Source organism: Zea mays, chromosome 7 (genome assembly GCF_902167145.1).
Source record: "Zea mays cultivar B73 chromosome 7, Zm-B73-REFERENCE-NAM-5.0, whole genome shotgun sequence".
Classification (NCBI taxonomy): Eukaryota; Viridiplantae; Streptophyta; class Magnoliopsida; order Poales; family Poaceae; genus Zea; species Zea mays.
In genome coordinates, this window is record NC_050102.1 from 408,702 (window position 1) to 421,450 (window position 12,749).

Below are 12,749 nucleotides of genomic sequence, written 5' to 3' on the forward strand. Positions count from 1 at the left end.
CTTTTCTTTTCTCTCTTTTCAAATTCCATTTGAATTCAAATTTAATTCAAACTTTTGGGGCTCATCATTACAAATTATATTTATGAGATTAAATATACCAATCTTTAAGAATCTAATTTATTATCTATATTTTTATATCATTTCTCTTCTTCCATTTTCAAAACCCTAATTTCAATCTAGGGTATAATTTAACTTCTAGTCTTTATTAACTTATTATCCTTATTATTATTATTGTTATTATTTCATTTGATGCACAAACATATAAACTCCACATGATGCATTTTCTTTTATTTTGGTATTCATTGGTTTTAATTAATCACTCTCAATTATCTGTGTGCTCTTTTTCTTTTATGATGCAAATAAGGCACATAACATAAGGAAATCACCATATAATGCTTTTATACAATTTTGAGTATTACAGATTGGTTGTCTACTTGATGTAGACTCCTCCTTCTTCTCCTCCGTCGCTTTGAATGCGACCGGTTGTGCTTCGGACGTGGAGGGACCATCAAGCTCGTTGATCTTCTTTGAGCCTTTGATCATCAATTCAAAGCTCACAAAATTCCCGATTACTTCCTCGGGAGTCATTAGTGTATATATAGGATTGCCACGAATTAATTGAACTTGAGTAGGGTTAAGTAAAACAAGTGATCTTAGAATAACCTTAACCATTTCGTGGTCATCCCATTTTTTACTCCCGAGGTTGCGCACTTGGTTCACCAAGGTTTTGAGCCGGTTGTACATGTCTTGTGGCTCCTCCCCTTGGCGAAGTCGGAAGCGACCGAGCTCCCCCTCGATCGTCTCCCGCTTGGTGATCTTGGTCACCTCGTCTCCTTCGTGCGCGGTCTTTAGCGTGTCCCAAATCTCCTTAGCATTTTTCAACCCTTGCACCTTATTATACTCCTCTCGACTTAGAGAGGCGAGGAGTATAGTTGTGGCTTGGGAGTTGAAGTGTTGAATTTGGGCCAATTCGTCCTCATCATAATCTTCATCCCCTGCGGATGGTACCTGTACACCAAACTCAACAACATCCCATATACTTTTGTGGAGTGAGGTTAGGTGAAATCGCATCAAATCACTCCACCTAGCATAATCTTCACCATCAAATGTTGGTGGTTTGCCTAATGGGACGGAAAGTAAAGGTGTATGTTTAGAAATGCGAGGGTAGCGTAGGGGGATCTTACTAAACTTCTTGCGCTCATGGCGCTTAGAAGTTACGGATGGCGTGTCGGAGCCGGAGGTGGATGGCGACGAGGAGTCGGTCTCGTAGTAGACCACCTTCCTCATCTTCTTCTTCTTGTCGCCGCTCCGACGCGACTTGTGTGAAGGGGATTCCTTTTCCTTCCCCTTCCCTTTGTTGTAGGACTCTCCCGATGGAGCCTTCCCATGGCTTGTAGCGGGCTTCTCGCCGGTCACCATCTCCTTCTTGGCGTGATCTCCCGACATCGCTTCAAGCGGTTAGGCTCTAATGAAGCACCGAGCTTTGATACCAATTGAAAGTCACCTAGAGGGGGGTGAATAGGGCGAATCTGAAATTTACAAACTTAATCACAACTACAAGCCGGGTTAGCGTTAGAAGTAAGAACGAGTCCGAGAGAGAGCGTAAAACAAATCGCAAGCGAATAAAGAGTGTGAGGATTTGTTTTACCGAGGTTCAGTTCTCTCAAACCTACTCCCCGTTGAGGTGGTCACAAAGACCGGGTCTCTTTCAACCCTTTCCCTCTCTCAAACGGTCACCTAGACCGAGTGAGCTTCTCTTCTCAATCAAACGGAATACGAAGTTCCCGCAAGGACCACCACACAATTGGTGTCTCTTGCCTTGGTTACAATTGAGTTTGATCACAAGAATGAAGGAAGAAAAGAAGCAATCCAAGCGCAAGAGCTCAAATGAACATGACAAATCACTCTCTCTAATCACTAAGGCTTTGTATGGAGTTGGGAGAGGATTTGATCTCTTTGGTGTGTCTTGTATTGAATGCTATAGCTCTTGTAAGGTGTAGAAGTGTAGAAACTTGGATCCCAATGAATGTGGGGTGGTTGGGGTATTTATAGCCCCAACCACCACAAAGTGGTCGTTGGAAGGCTGCAGTCGCATGGCGCACGGGACAGTCCGGTGCGCCACCGGACACTGTCTGGTGCGCCAGCCACGTCAGCAGACCGTTGGGGTTCGACCATTGGAGCTCTGTCTTGTGGGCCCGCCTGGCTGTCCGGTGGTGCACCGGACAGGCCCTGTAGGCTGTCCGGTGTGCCACCCGCGCGTGCTCTGCTCCTCTGCACGCGCAGACGCGCATTTAATGCGTTGTAGTCGACCGTTGCGCGCGAAGTAGCTGTTGCTCCGCTGTCACACCGGACAGTCCGGTGAATTTTAGCGGAGCGGATTCCCGAAGCTGACGAGTTCAGAGTCGCTCTTTCTTGGGGCACCGGACAGTCCGATGAATTATAGTGGAGCGCCTCTGAGAATTCCCGAAGATGAGGAGTTCAGCTTGAAGTCCCCTGGTGCACCGGACACTGTCCGGTGGTACACCGGACACTGTCTGGTGGCACACTAGACAGTCCGATGCGCCAGACCAGGGCACACTTCGGTTGTCCCTTGCTCTCTTTGTTTGAACCCTTTTCTTGGTCTTTTTATTGGCTTATTGTGAACCTTTGGCACCTGTAGAACTTATAGACTAGAGCAAACTAGTTAGTCTAATTATTTGTGTTGGGCAATTCAATCACCAAAATCAATTAGGAAATAGGTGTAAGCCTAATTCTCTTTCACATTCATCATCAATGATTGGACTTTCTTGACGAAGCTCTCTCTGTTGAGGCCTTCGTCCTTGGTCATCTTGCGTGATATAACACATTTCTTCATCAATGATTGGACTTTCTTGACGAAGCTCTCTCTGAAGCTAGCCAAAGCATCTTCTCTCTCTTTCTCTGCACTTGTTGGTGTATGGCTTCCAAGTCTCTGATTTCTTGGTCTAGCTCCTCCTGCGGTGTTGGGCTGGTAGCCTTCCTTTTCTGGCTTCGGGCTTCTCTCAGAGAGAGTCTCTTGGTTGGTGTCCAGTGGCTGAAGGGCAGCCCCTGGCGCTATTGCTTTATTCGGTGGCATGATGAAGGTGAATGCTTGTCGAAGGTGGTCGTTCGAGTTCACCGGAGGTGGGCGCCAATGTTGGTCACTTGTTCTCAAATGTTGTGAATCAAAAACAAGGCAACACAATTGTTAAAAGTCAAGGACCTTCATCCTTGGGAGCATTATATCCTCTTGGGTATAATGATCTTCAGACGAAGGTCATGAAGGACATGCCTTCACCATCCATAATAATACAAGTACATATAATCCATCAGTTCATTCACATATGTATTTTATGATGTACATATGAAAATTAACAAAATTTATATTACATTAATACCTTCGGCTTGTTTGAAGGTAATGATGCGAGAGCGATTACGATCCAGCTTGAACAGTACGGTGTTACTGTTCACCTATTTATAGACATGAGACACAGCCTGGGTAAAAATACATTTATGACTTTAACATTTGTTCATAACTGTAATATAAATCATTAGGGACTAGCTAGTCTTTTCCTCTTCAGCTCAGCATCATGTTTGGTCTTCGTCATTATTTTAAGTCGAAGCTGTTATTCTTCGGCTATAGCTTCGGCATTCATTCGGGCTATATGTTCGTCTTGAAGACCTTTTACAGAGGTAAAGACTTCCGTCATGAATCGAAGCTCCCTGTAATAATCAATTGATTATACTAGAAATAAATGGTTAGTCATGTTTTTTAGGACCTTCGAAGAGGAAGGCTCCCAACAGACGACTATGACGACGGGGGTCATGAGTTGCGCTTTGCGTTTCTCGGCACACCCCTTTTTCGCCGTGGGACGTCGCAGCCTTTTGGCGATGGTGATTCGACGTCGAAGGACGGCGTCGGTGGCAGCAATCTCGTCGATTTGGCTCTCCACGCCGCGCCGCCGCCTCCGCACCAAGGATGGAAGTCGCCGGGGAACGGGGAACTATGCGCGGAGACTTTACCGCGGGGGAGCCTAAGCCCTCGCCCGGATAGTGGACGCTCGGAAGTTTCCACATCTAGCGTGTGTGTCGTCCACATCTTTTTTTAAGGTGATTATCACCTATATAAAATATTGGTAGGCAGGTGGATTTTAAAATCTGGTTCTTATGTTTGTCCTTATTTTTAGGTGAGCTTTGGTTTTGCAGCCATGTAGCTTGACTTTCCAGCGACCCCCTTGCTATATCCGCTGGCCCCGGAGCTGACGGTTCTTGGCCATGGATGGGCACGGACAGTCAGATGAAGCGGCGTCCAAGGCGTGGCGCGGCGCAGCGAGCGGCGTGGTGAGCGCGCCCGTGGCCCGCGTGTGGGAGCTGGTGTCCTCCACGTCTCGGCTGCGCGAGTGGATGCCCATGGTGGAGTCGTGCACCGCGGTGGCCGGTGACGAGGACGTGCCGGGCTACGTGCGCCTCGTGCGCGGCGGCCTCATGTTCCCCCAGCAGCAGCAGGGGTCGTCGTGGGTGAGGGAGAGGCTGGTGGCCATGGACCACACCGCCCGCTCCTACACCTACCTCATGGAGGACGGCAACGTCGGCCTCGCCGGCTCCCGCAACACCATCAGCCTCCTGGACTACGGCGGAGGCGCAACGCTGGTGGTGTGGAGCTTCGAGATGGAGCCGGTGGACGACGCCAACCAGGATGCCCTGCTCGACTACCTCCGCATCCTCTACAAGTCGTGCATCGACACCATACCTCCTTGTCTGCTCTGACCTGATATTAAATCATCTATTCAATATATATATGCGTCATCCTTACATACATGGATAATAATTCTCTGAAAATGAAAAAATACTAGCTCTGGCTCAGCATTCCAACAAAAAGAAAAGAAAACGATCGATCTCAAAGATCAGCGAAGAAGTGGTAGGTGCTGGAATCACGCATGATGAGCCTTATTGCGGAGACCGCCGCTGCAACAGCCAGCGCAGTGAACCCAAGAACATTGAGCCAGTGCCATGATTTCTGGATGGCACCCAGCTTAGGCCCCTTCACCATCAGGTACATGTGATTTGCGAGCACAAACGTCAGCGGGAAGGTGCTGAGGGCGCCCGTCAGGCTCATGAAGTCGCCGAGGAATGGGAGCACCGCGGCCACCAGCGTGTTCACCGTCAGGTAGCCTCCTCTGACTGCTACTCTGAACGCCACGTTGTGGATCTCAAAAGGGCCACCACGCCCACTTCCATATTTTGTGTCCAGGAATTCATACATGGGGCTAGCAAAGATCTGCGAGTTAGGATGGATAATATATGAATTTTTTTTCATGTTTGAAAGAAGAAGTAAACAAAGATGGTGGCGTCTGTCTTGTCTTACGTGCAGCGCTATGACTGTCTGAAAAAATGCCGACAGATTTGCAACCGCTTTCACCCAGACTGGGCCTGTGACACTGTTGAGGAGGTAGCCTGATGTTGAGGACCCATAAGCCCAGTAACCCACAAAAACTACAGCATAGAGAGGCAAGGAGCCAATGGTGAACTGGAACCATAGAGCTTTCTCCATGTTCTTCACCACAGGAGGCCTGATGGTTGCCTGTAATAATATATCACAAATAGTAAGGCAACAATAACAGAAAATGTTATCCAGAAAAAGAAAATGCTCACCTGAATTTCTGGCAGCATGCCGGTGTTGTAAGCAAACACAAGGTCTGCTATGGAACCTATCGTAGTGAAGACTCGAGTTGACTGCGATGATTTGGGGATGCTGTAATCCCTTGCAGGTGCGGTTATCCCATCTCTCGACGACAGCACAACTGCTATCACAATATACATGAGGCTGAAAAGCGTGGAGAACCCCAACCAAATCCTGAGGGCAGATAAATAAGGGATTCCAATGGCGAAAAGAGCACAGACGAATCCTGATATCGCAATGCAGTAAGGGAGTTTCAGAACTCCATCATCACTGAACAGTCCATACGTGGCCTGCAAGTGGAAATAACAGTATATGATATTATATGGCAAAGAGAGAGAGAGAGGAATGAAAATAAATGGTATGAGTCGTCTTCATACGGTACGGTACCCCTCCCTACCTTGAGAGCTTGTCCAGCTAAGATGATAAAGCCAGTGTTGATCATGAAAAGGTTAATGTACTGCAGAGCCCATGTAAGCCCGTAAATTTTCGGTCCTGAAGTAAAATGAAATCAAATAAAAAGAAGAAGAAGAAGAAACTAGTGAGACTATTCTATATAATATAGGTAGGGAGTGCAAGTGCAGAGCTTATTACTGACTGACCATATATGTGTCCAGCAAGGTCTCTGTATCTGATATGGCGTTTGCCACCGACTTCATGAAGCCGTGCAAGAAGAGCATTAGCGTACATGGATATGGCGGCAGCTAGGAGGAGGCCGCATGTGCCGCCGATCCAGCCTAGAGGGACCATGATTGATCCAGAGTATCCTAGAACGTATGCGCTGTTGACCCCGGTTGTGAGGACGAAGCCAACTTGATACCAAGGATCTGAAAATTTATGTTTATGTAGCAGAAGATGGAAAGAAGGAATAAGCCAGGAGTGCGCATATCAAGAGGAAAGAGGAACGTACCAACGCTAATCTGGTGGGCCGTATCGTCGGAGATTTCCGGCTTGTCGTCGGCGGCGGCGTCCATGATCTTGACGGGCAGGAGGAGCGGCGCCCTGTTGTCGTAGGATTGCAGGCGCGGGGGCAGGTCTTGCCAAGACGACGAAGCGGAGGCGGCCTATAAAAAGGGCAGGAGGGAGGAGGAGGAGGACGAGGCCGCCGCAGCACAGCACGGTGATGCGGTGGCTTCCCCCAACACCAAAAGTAGCTCGCATCATTTTTCATTTATTTATTTATTTAAAAGTGGTGGCAACATGTCCATTGAATACTGATGGAGGGTTGCATGTATCAATCAATTAGAAGAAAATCTATCTATTGCAATTGAATGCCTGCTGCTGCATACGTGTCTTTCTTCCTCGTGATACATACAAGATGCCTGATAGGAGTAATGCAGCAACACAGCACAAGACAGGAAAAAGAAATCTGAATACGTGTGCTGACTGGCATGTTTAGCACAACAGGATCAGGCAGAGCAGAGTGACGATGGCTCACGCAATCCTGGGCATGGGCAGGCAATCAGCACCATCTCTAATACATACCACCACATGGTGTTTGTATGCAGAGCTAGCAGAGGGCTGTAGTGCGTGGCGAGATAGAATAAAAAAGAAAGAAAAGAAGGTAGCAAGTGGTGAGATAGAATAGAATTGATAGAGAGAGAAAAAGGAGGCAAGCAAAGTGGGCAGGAAGGAAGACTTACATCCATTGCTTTGCTTCTCTTTCCCTTTCTCTTTCTCTTCTTGGTCTCTCTCTCTCTCTCTCTGCACTGGACTGCCTTCTTGCTTTGTGGTGGTTCGATTCCCTAATGTCTTGTGGATGACGAATCGAGCTCAATCAAAATTGCAACTTTCTGATTGAATTGATTGATTCCCTGGCGACCGGTCGCCACAAGCTGCTGACCACGACGAGCCGCACTGCCCGCGTCCCTTCTCCTGGGCACCAGCCACTAGATCGGTCGATTTGATTAGCCAATCCCGTCGCCCTCGTCCTCCTTCGGCTTGAGTAACAAATTATTTGCGGAGGAACGAAGACGACGAGAGCTAGCTAATGGCGGCGCGGCGGAGATTTTTTGGTATATATGGACATGAGGGAGGGAGGGAGGGAGGGAGGGAGGGAGACTGCACAGGCAGTTCGATCCGATCTCCGTTAGAGCCTTGCCCCCCTTGCCTTGCCTACGGAGGAGGAGGAGGAGGAGGAGAGCGACGCAGATTTCTCGCATTCCGTTGCTGCATCATTGTTTTGTTTGCTTGCCAAAATCCCCAACCACGCACCGCACGCAAGCGCAACAACTCACCGCATCTTGGGCCCCGCACCTACACCCAACCACACATTATCCTTATTAGACCATTTCCAACACTACCAAACTAGTGCTTCTTTAAATTTGAAATATAAAACTCTACGCAAACAAAAAAATACTTCAACAATATCTTATTTTCTAAAATTTAATCAAAAAATTATATAACACCCTTTCAAATGCCTCAAATATACTACACTTTAGTGGACATGCACTATAATCTAAATTTTGGACTTTTCTGTTCGAGCGTAATATTTTGTTGGTACTCTAAATCCTATAAAATTTACTTATTTTTAAATTACAGAGTATTTTTATATGTCACTTTGTTGAAGATGCTCTTATGCACAAAAATGTAGGTGCATACACATAAATGGATGCATTGATAATTATAAGAAAACCCCTAAATATACCTTTTCAATTATTTTAGTTGACCTAATTTGCCACAGTCAACTAGATTTATCTTTTTACCGCTGTATCCAGGGTGAACTTCAATTTCAGTTTTTCACTGTATACGGCGGACGACATCATATTTTCTATTTGAACGGATATATTTTGAATTGTTCATCACTACGTTGCGTACACATTCGACAATGCCTTATTTAGTTTCCTAACTTATCAAAATAATGTTAAAAAGGATAATCGTTTTATCATAAAATATGTCCTTTGAAATGACCACGGCCTCAACATAGAGGCAGCAGTGGGGCGGCCGAGGCTCAAGCCCCCTACTGCTCTCAAGCACATGGAGCCACACCAAAGTTTCCCATGAAACTTTAAACATATACTATATAATTATTCATCGATTTTTTTAATATAAGACTATTTCAAAATATTATATTTGTGAGTGGTTTAGTGAGTTTATATTGTTGTAACACTTTAGTTCAGTCTCTCCTAAAAATTTTGTACCTCTATCCCTCACTGCTCCAGTGTCAACCTGTCAGGTTGGCCGGTCTTCTCTTATCGAGCATGGCGTAGTGCTAACTCTAGTCTGACTGGGTTTAGAAGGCAGTCTAACCGACTGTCACCTGGATGCACAAAAGTTCTTTGAGCCTCTCACATCCTCTATGCCACATTATATATATGTGAACATTTTCACACAATCCCTACTGTAGGATTATAAAAGGTTACGCTAGCATAAAACAAAATTTTCGACCCCTATAAAACTAAGATCTACTGCTGTTATAGGTCATAGAATTACCACTATATGCGCAGAACAACGGAAGTCGTCTCGATGTAGACGGCCACGAGCAGTGTCGTGCAGTCGCCGGTGTCCTTCATGTCCCTGCGTGGTTCGTCCTAATGCTTCATATGCAGGACCTCCGAGGTATCCACATGTACAGGGACAAAGCTCTACATTCCGAATAGATAGGTTCGCGACGGTGTCTTAACTCGGACGCTGTAACACCTAATTTGTAAGAGATCATATAAAAGAAGAAAAGTTATTTCCTTTATTTATATGTTTGTATTGTATCTACTTACCATCACATGTGAATACCATAGTTAAAGACAAATAACTAATAAAAAGATATGCCATTAAATTATGCATCATGCTGGATTTCATTTTGTGTGCATTTTGTGACAATATGACAATATTGTAAAAATAAATATGATAATACCAAAATTAGAATTTAAATCCTAAAGGAAATTCTAGAATTGAAACAAGAGAAGAAAATACTTAGGTATAAGATCAAATAAAAATATAAATTAATTAAATCAGGTTCATATTGGTATTTGGAATTATACATTTGATTTAAGTATGAACTTCACACATATAAATTCAAATTTGGGATTTAAATTTGAAATTAAAAGAGAAAAGAAAAGGGAAAGTAAAAATATAAAAGAAAAATAAAAAGAAAAAGGAATGAAGCGCCTAACTGGGCCCGACCTCATTTCTGGCCCATCGTGCTCTCCATCCGCGCGGCCCAACCATCACCCGCGAGCTCGCCCTCACGTTCTGACACTCAGGTCCCGCCAGTCAGTCTCTCTGCCGAGCGCCGACATGATGGGTCCGCAGTCAGCCTCCCCGTTCCCTTCGCTCGGCTCACGCAGTTCTGCTGTCGCATGGTCCCGTGTTGTCAGCTGCCTCTGTGCGAAGTCTCACCCACCTCGCGCAAGATCCGCAGGGCCGACCTCGTCGCGCCTTCAATCTCGGTGAGGCAGTTGCGACTTCGCCTCGGGTATTTAGGCCTAGGTAGCCGCGTCATGCGTTGTGCCCAACCCTCCACTATTCTGCCGCTAGAGAGACTCGGTCCTGGGAGAAGGAGTTTCCGCCGCAAGCTTGGAGTGCCGCGCCGCCGCAGTTAGAATTCGACCCCATCACCGTTGAGGTCTCGGAGTGGGGCCGTGTAGCTTCGTCGCGACACCAGGAAGACGTCCCTGGCAGAACTTGGCCGGATTGATTAGCGGGGCGACTTCAATTGCTCGTCGCGCTTCGTCACCGCCGCGGATCCGCGCCACCTCGTGGTCAGAAGGGCCTCCACCCCGAGCGGTGGTAATTTGTGCACCTTTCCGTCCGCCCTTCTCTAGGCTTCATATAGGGCATTTTAATTTAGGTTTGGCGCAGTATCGGGTCGTGTTGGCCGTCGCTGGTGACGCCATGTCGGCATTGGTGCCGGTCATCGTCAGGACGGGAAAACCACGAAGAAGACAACTCCTAGGCCGTCTGATCCGATTTGGACGACGTAGATTAGATCAACGAATAACCTTTCACGCGATTGAATCCGAGCCGTTGAGTTAGGATCGTGCGAGAGAGAGTGGGCTCTGGCTGTTTTAAATCTGGGCCATAGACTGCAGATCGGTTGGTTCAGTGAGAGTACCGGTTAAGATATCATTAGATTAAATCGGGGTCGTTCGCTTCTAATCCGACAGTCCTGATCGATTGATACCCCTTCGCGGGTCAGAATTGCATAAGAGACCATGCGCTTATCAGATAATAAACCTGTCGTCCATTTACATCTGTTCACTGAGTCTAGGAAATTTTACCCCGAGACCCCTGACTTTTTCTGTTTTATTGCGCCCTGTCCAGAGAAATAGAAAACCCAAGAAAAATCAATTAGAAAATTATTTTAGTATTAAATTAATTGCAGAAACTTGTTTAAACCCTAGAAAATTCATATGAACTCCAAGTTGATCCATTCCAGTTTCTAAAATTATGTAATATTATTATTTATCACCTAGAGTCTCTGTTTTGACATGAAAACATTAATAAAATTAATTTCTCGATTAATCATATATCAAGCACATAAAACCTTTGTAAATTCATAATTAAAATCCATAACTCTAAAATTAATGATTCATGTTCCTATTATATTTTTTTAATGTGTAGATTATTATTATGTTTTTTGTTTACATGTTTGGTGTGATGTTAATTTCTCCTTTATACTGTGTTTGTTTGTATTGTGGCGAGTAGAAGAGCCTGTGACTAAGGATCTTGGTGCCCAGCAGATAGAAGTTGCTGAGCAGGAGCTGTGCCATTGACCACTTTTATTACCCAATAATGTTCTTTAATACCACATATTCACGCATAGGTTTAATTCTGATGGGACCCAATAGGCCACCCTAGACTGTTTATCACTTTACCTTGTTATCCCTGAATCACTTGGGTAGTATTGCTATTGCTTTACATGGTTTTGGGTTAATATTTCATTATATCCATGTCCCAATTGTTTTGTTATTCTATTTATATTCATGTCAAGATCATTATCTTTAATTGGAACATGAAGATTAACTTGAGAAACATGTGCCACCACAATGGAGGATTGAGACCCCTTGCCTAACTAATTAGGAAAGCTAGTGGAAGACTACCTTACCCGAAAGGGGCAAGGGGAGTAGGAGAGTTGCATGCAGGGAGGTTCTCGGGTTGATTTTGCTGCGATGGCGGTCAGACGGGGGATTCTTGCAAGTGCTCTTCCCATAAACTGTAGCGGGTTTTCAGAAGCTAGTGGAAGTTTGTAAAGGCCCCATATAGGTTTTCAGAAGCTAGTGGAACTTTGTAAAGGCCCCGTAGTGTTGCTCTGCCTCGCTTCCTTGGTAGAGGTGTATGGGAGTCGCGATCACTTGGCAGATGGGTAACATGGCTTGTGGGTACAGGGTACAATCTCCGCAGATTGTAAAATTGGTACACTAGTCGAGCTCATGATCATGAGCAGCTCAGGACTCTCGCATGATTAAATATGGAACTTAAATTCAATTTGTCATTTGCATTGCATGGGATTATTTATTAATTTTGTTCTATTATTCTTATTATGGTTTGGTATTTACTTACATTTAGTAATTGCTAATAAAATTTGACCAACTTATTAAAAGCAATGCTCAGCTTTAACCTCTATTGTTGATCAGCCTTACACTTCACATGAACTCCCACCTTTGGTGAGTTCATGCACACTGGTTTACCCACAACTTGTTTAGCTATGATCATGTGAGCTCACCCTTGCTGTCTCACACCCCCACAGGAGAAGAACAGATGGTTCAAGAGGAGCCACACAACGAGGAGTTTGATCTGATCTAGGTGGCGTCTCCCAGTTGACTTTATGGCGCCAAGGATGATCCTTAATTCGTTTTATATTTATCTTTTATTTTGTAAGACTTCCACAATGTAATAAGTACTCTGATGTTATTTTGACATTTATCTCTATACACTCTGTTATTATATATGTTGTCTTCTTTGGCGTATCAATAATCCGGGTGTGACAGACGCCCATCAACAACCCTAAACCCAGTCTAATTTAGATCCTATCTGAGTCAGGCTTCCCTCTTAAGTATGTGTCCCAATAGATTCACGTACACATAGACATGGCTCGAATACTCATACTTGGCCCAATAATTGACAACGGCCTGTAGCA

General features: G+C 45.3%; 2 protein-coding genes across 4 annotated transcripts; one reads left to right on the forward strand and one right to left on the reverse strand.

Moving 5' to 3' along the window:
- The first annotated feature begins 4,164 nt into the window (after nucleotides 1-4,164).
- LOC100284528 (lachrymatory-factor synthase) lies at nucleotides 4,165-4,812 on the forward strand. The gene has a single exon (NM_001157423.2). The coding sequence runs from the start codon at nucleotides 4,273-4,275 to the stop codon at nucleotides 4,762-4,764; it is 492 nt and encodes a 163-aa protein (NP_001150895.2). The 5' UTR covers nucleotides 4,165-4,272; the 3' UTR covers nucleotides 4,765-4,812.
- On the reverse strand, nucleotides 4,767-7,928 carry LOC103631855 (probable proline transporter 2). 3 transcript variants are annotated; one of them, XM_008653676.3, is made up of 7 exons: nucleotides 7,318-7,928; nucleotides 6,585-6,738; nucleotides 6,277-6,501; nucleotides 6,075-6,169; nucleotides 5,650-5,967; nucleotides 5,363-5,578; nucleotides 4,767-5,275 (listed from the first exon to the last, which is right to left on the reverse strand). In XM_008653676.3, exons 1-7 carry the CDS (start codon nucleotides 7,321-7,323, stop codon nucleotides 4,895-4,897), a joined length of 1,395 nt encoding a protein of 464 aa, XP_008651898.1. In that variant the 5' UTR covers nucleotides 7,324-7,928; the 3' UTR covers nucleotides 4,767-4,894. The 3 variants fall into 3 exon arrangements, with proteins under 3 accessions (XP_008651898.1, XP_008651900.1, XP_008651899.1); XM_008653678.2 differs by having other exon boundaries at nucleotides 6,585-6,806; nucleotides 7,318-7,873; XM_008653677.2 differs by having other exon boundaries at nucleotides 6,585-7,195; nucleotides 7,318-7,873.
- Between the last annotated feature and the right edge of the window lie 4,821 nt (nucleotides 7,929-12,749).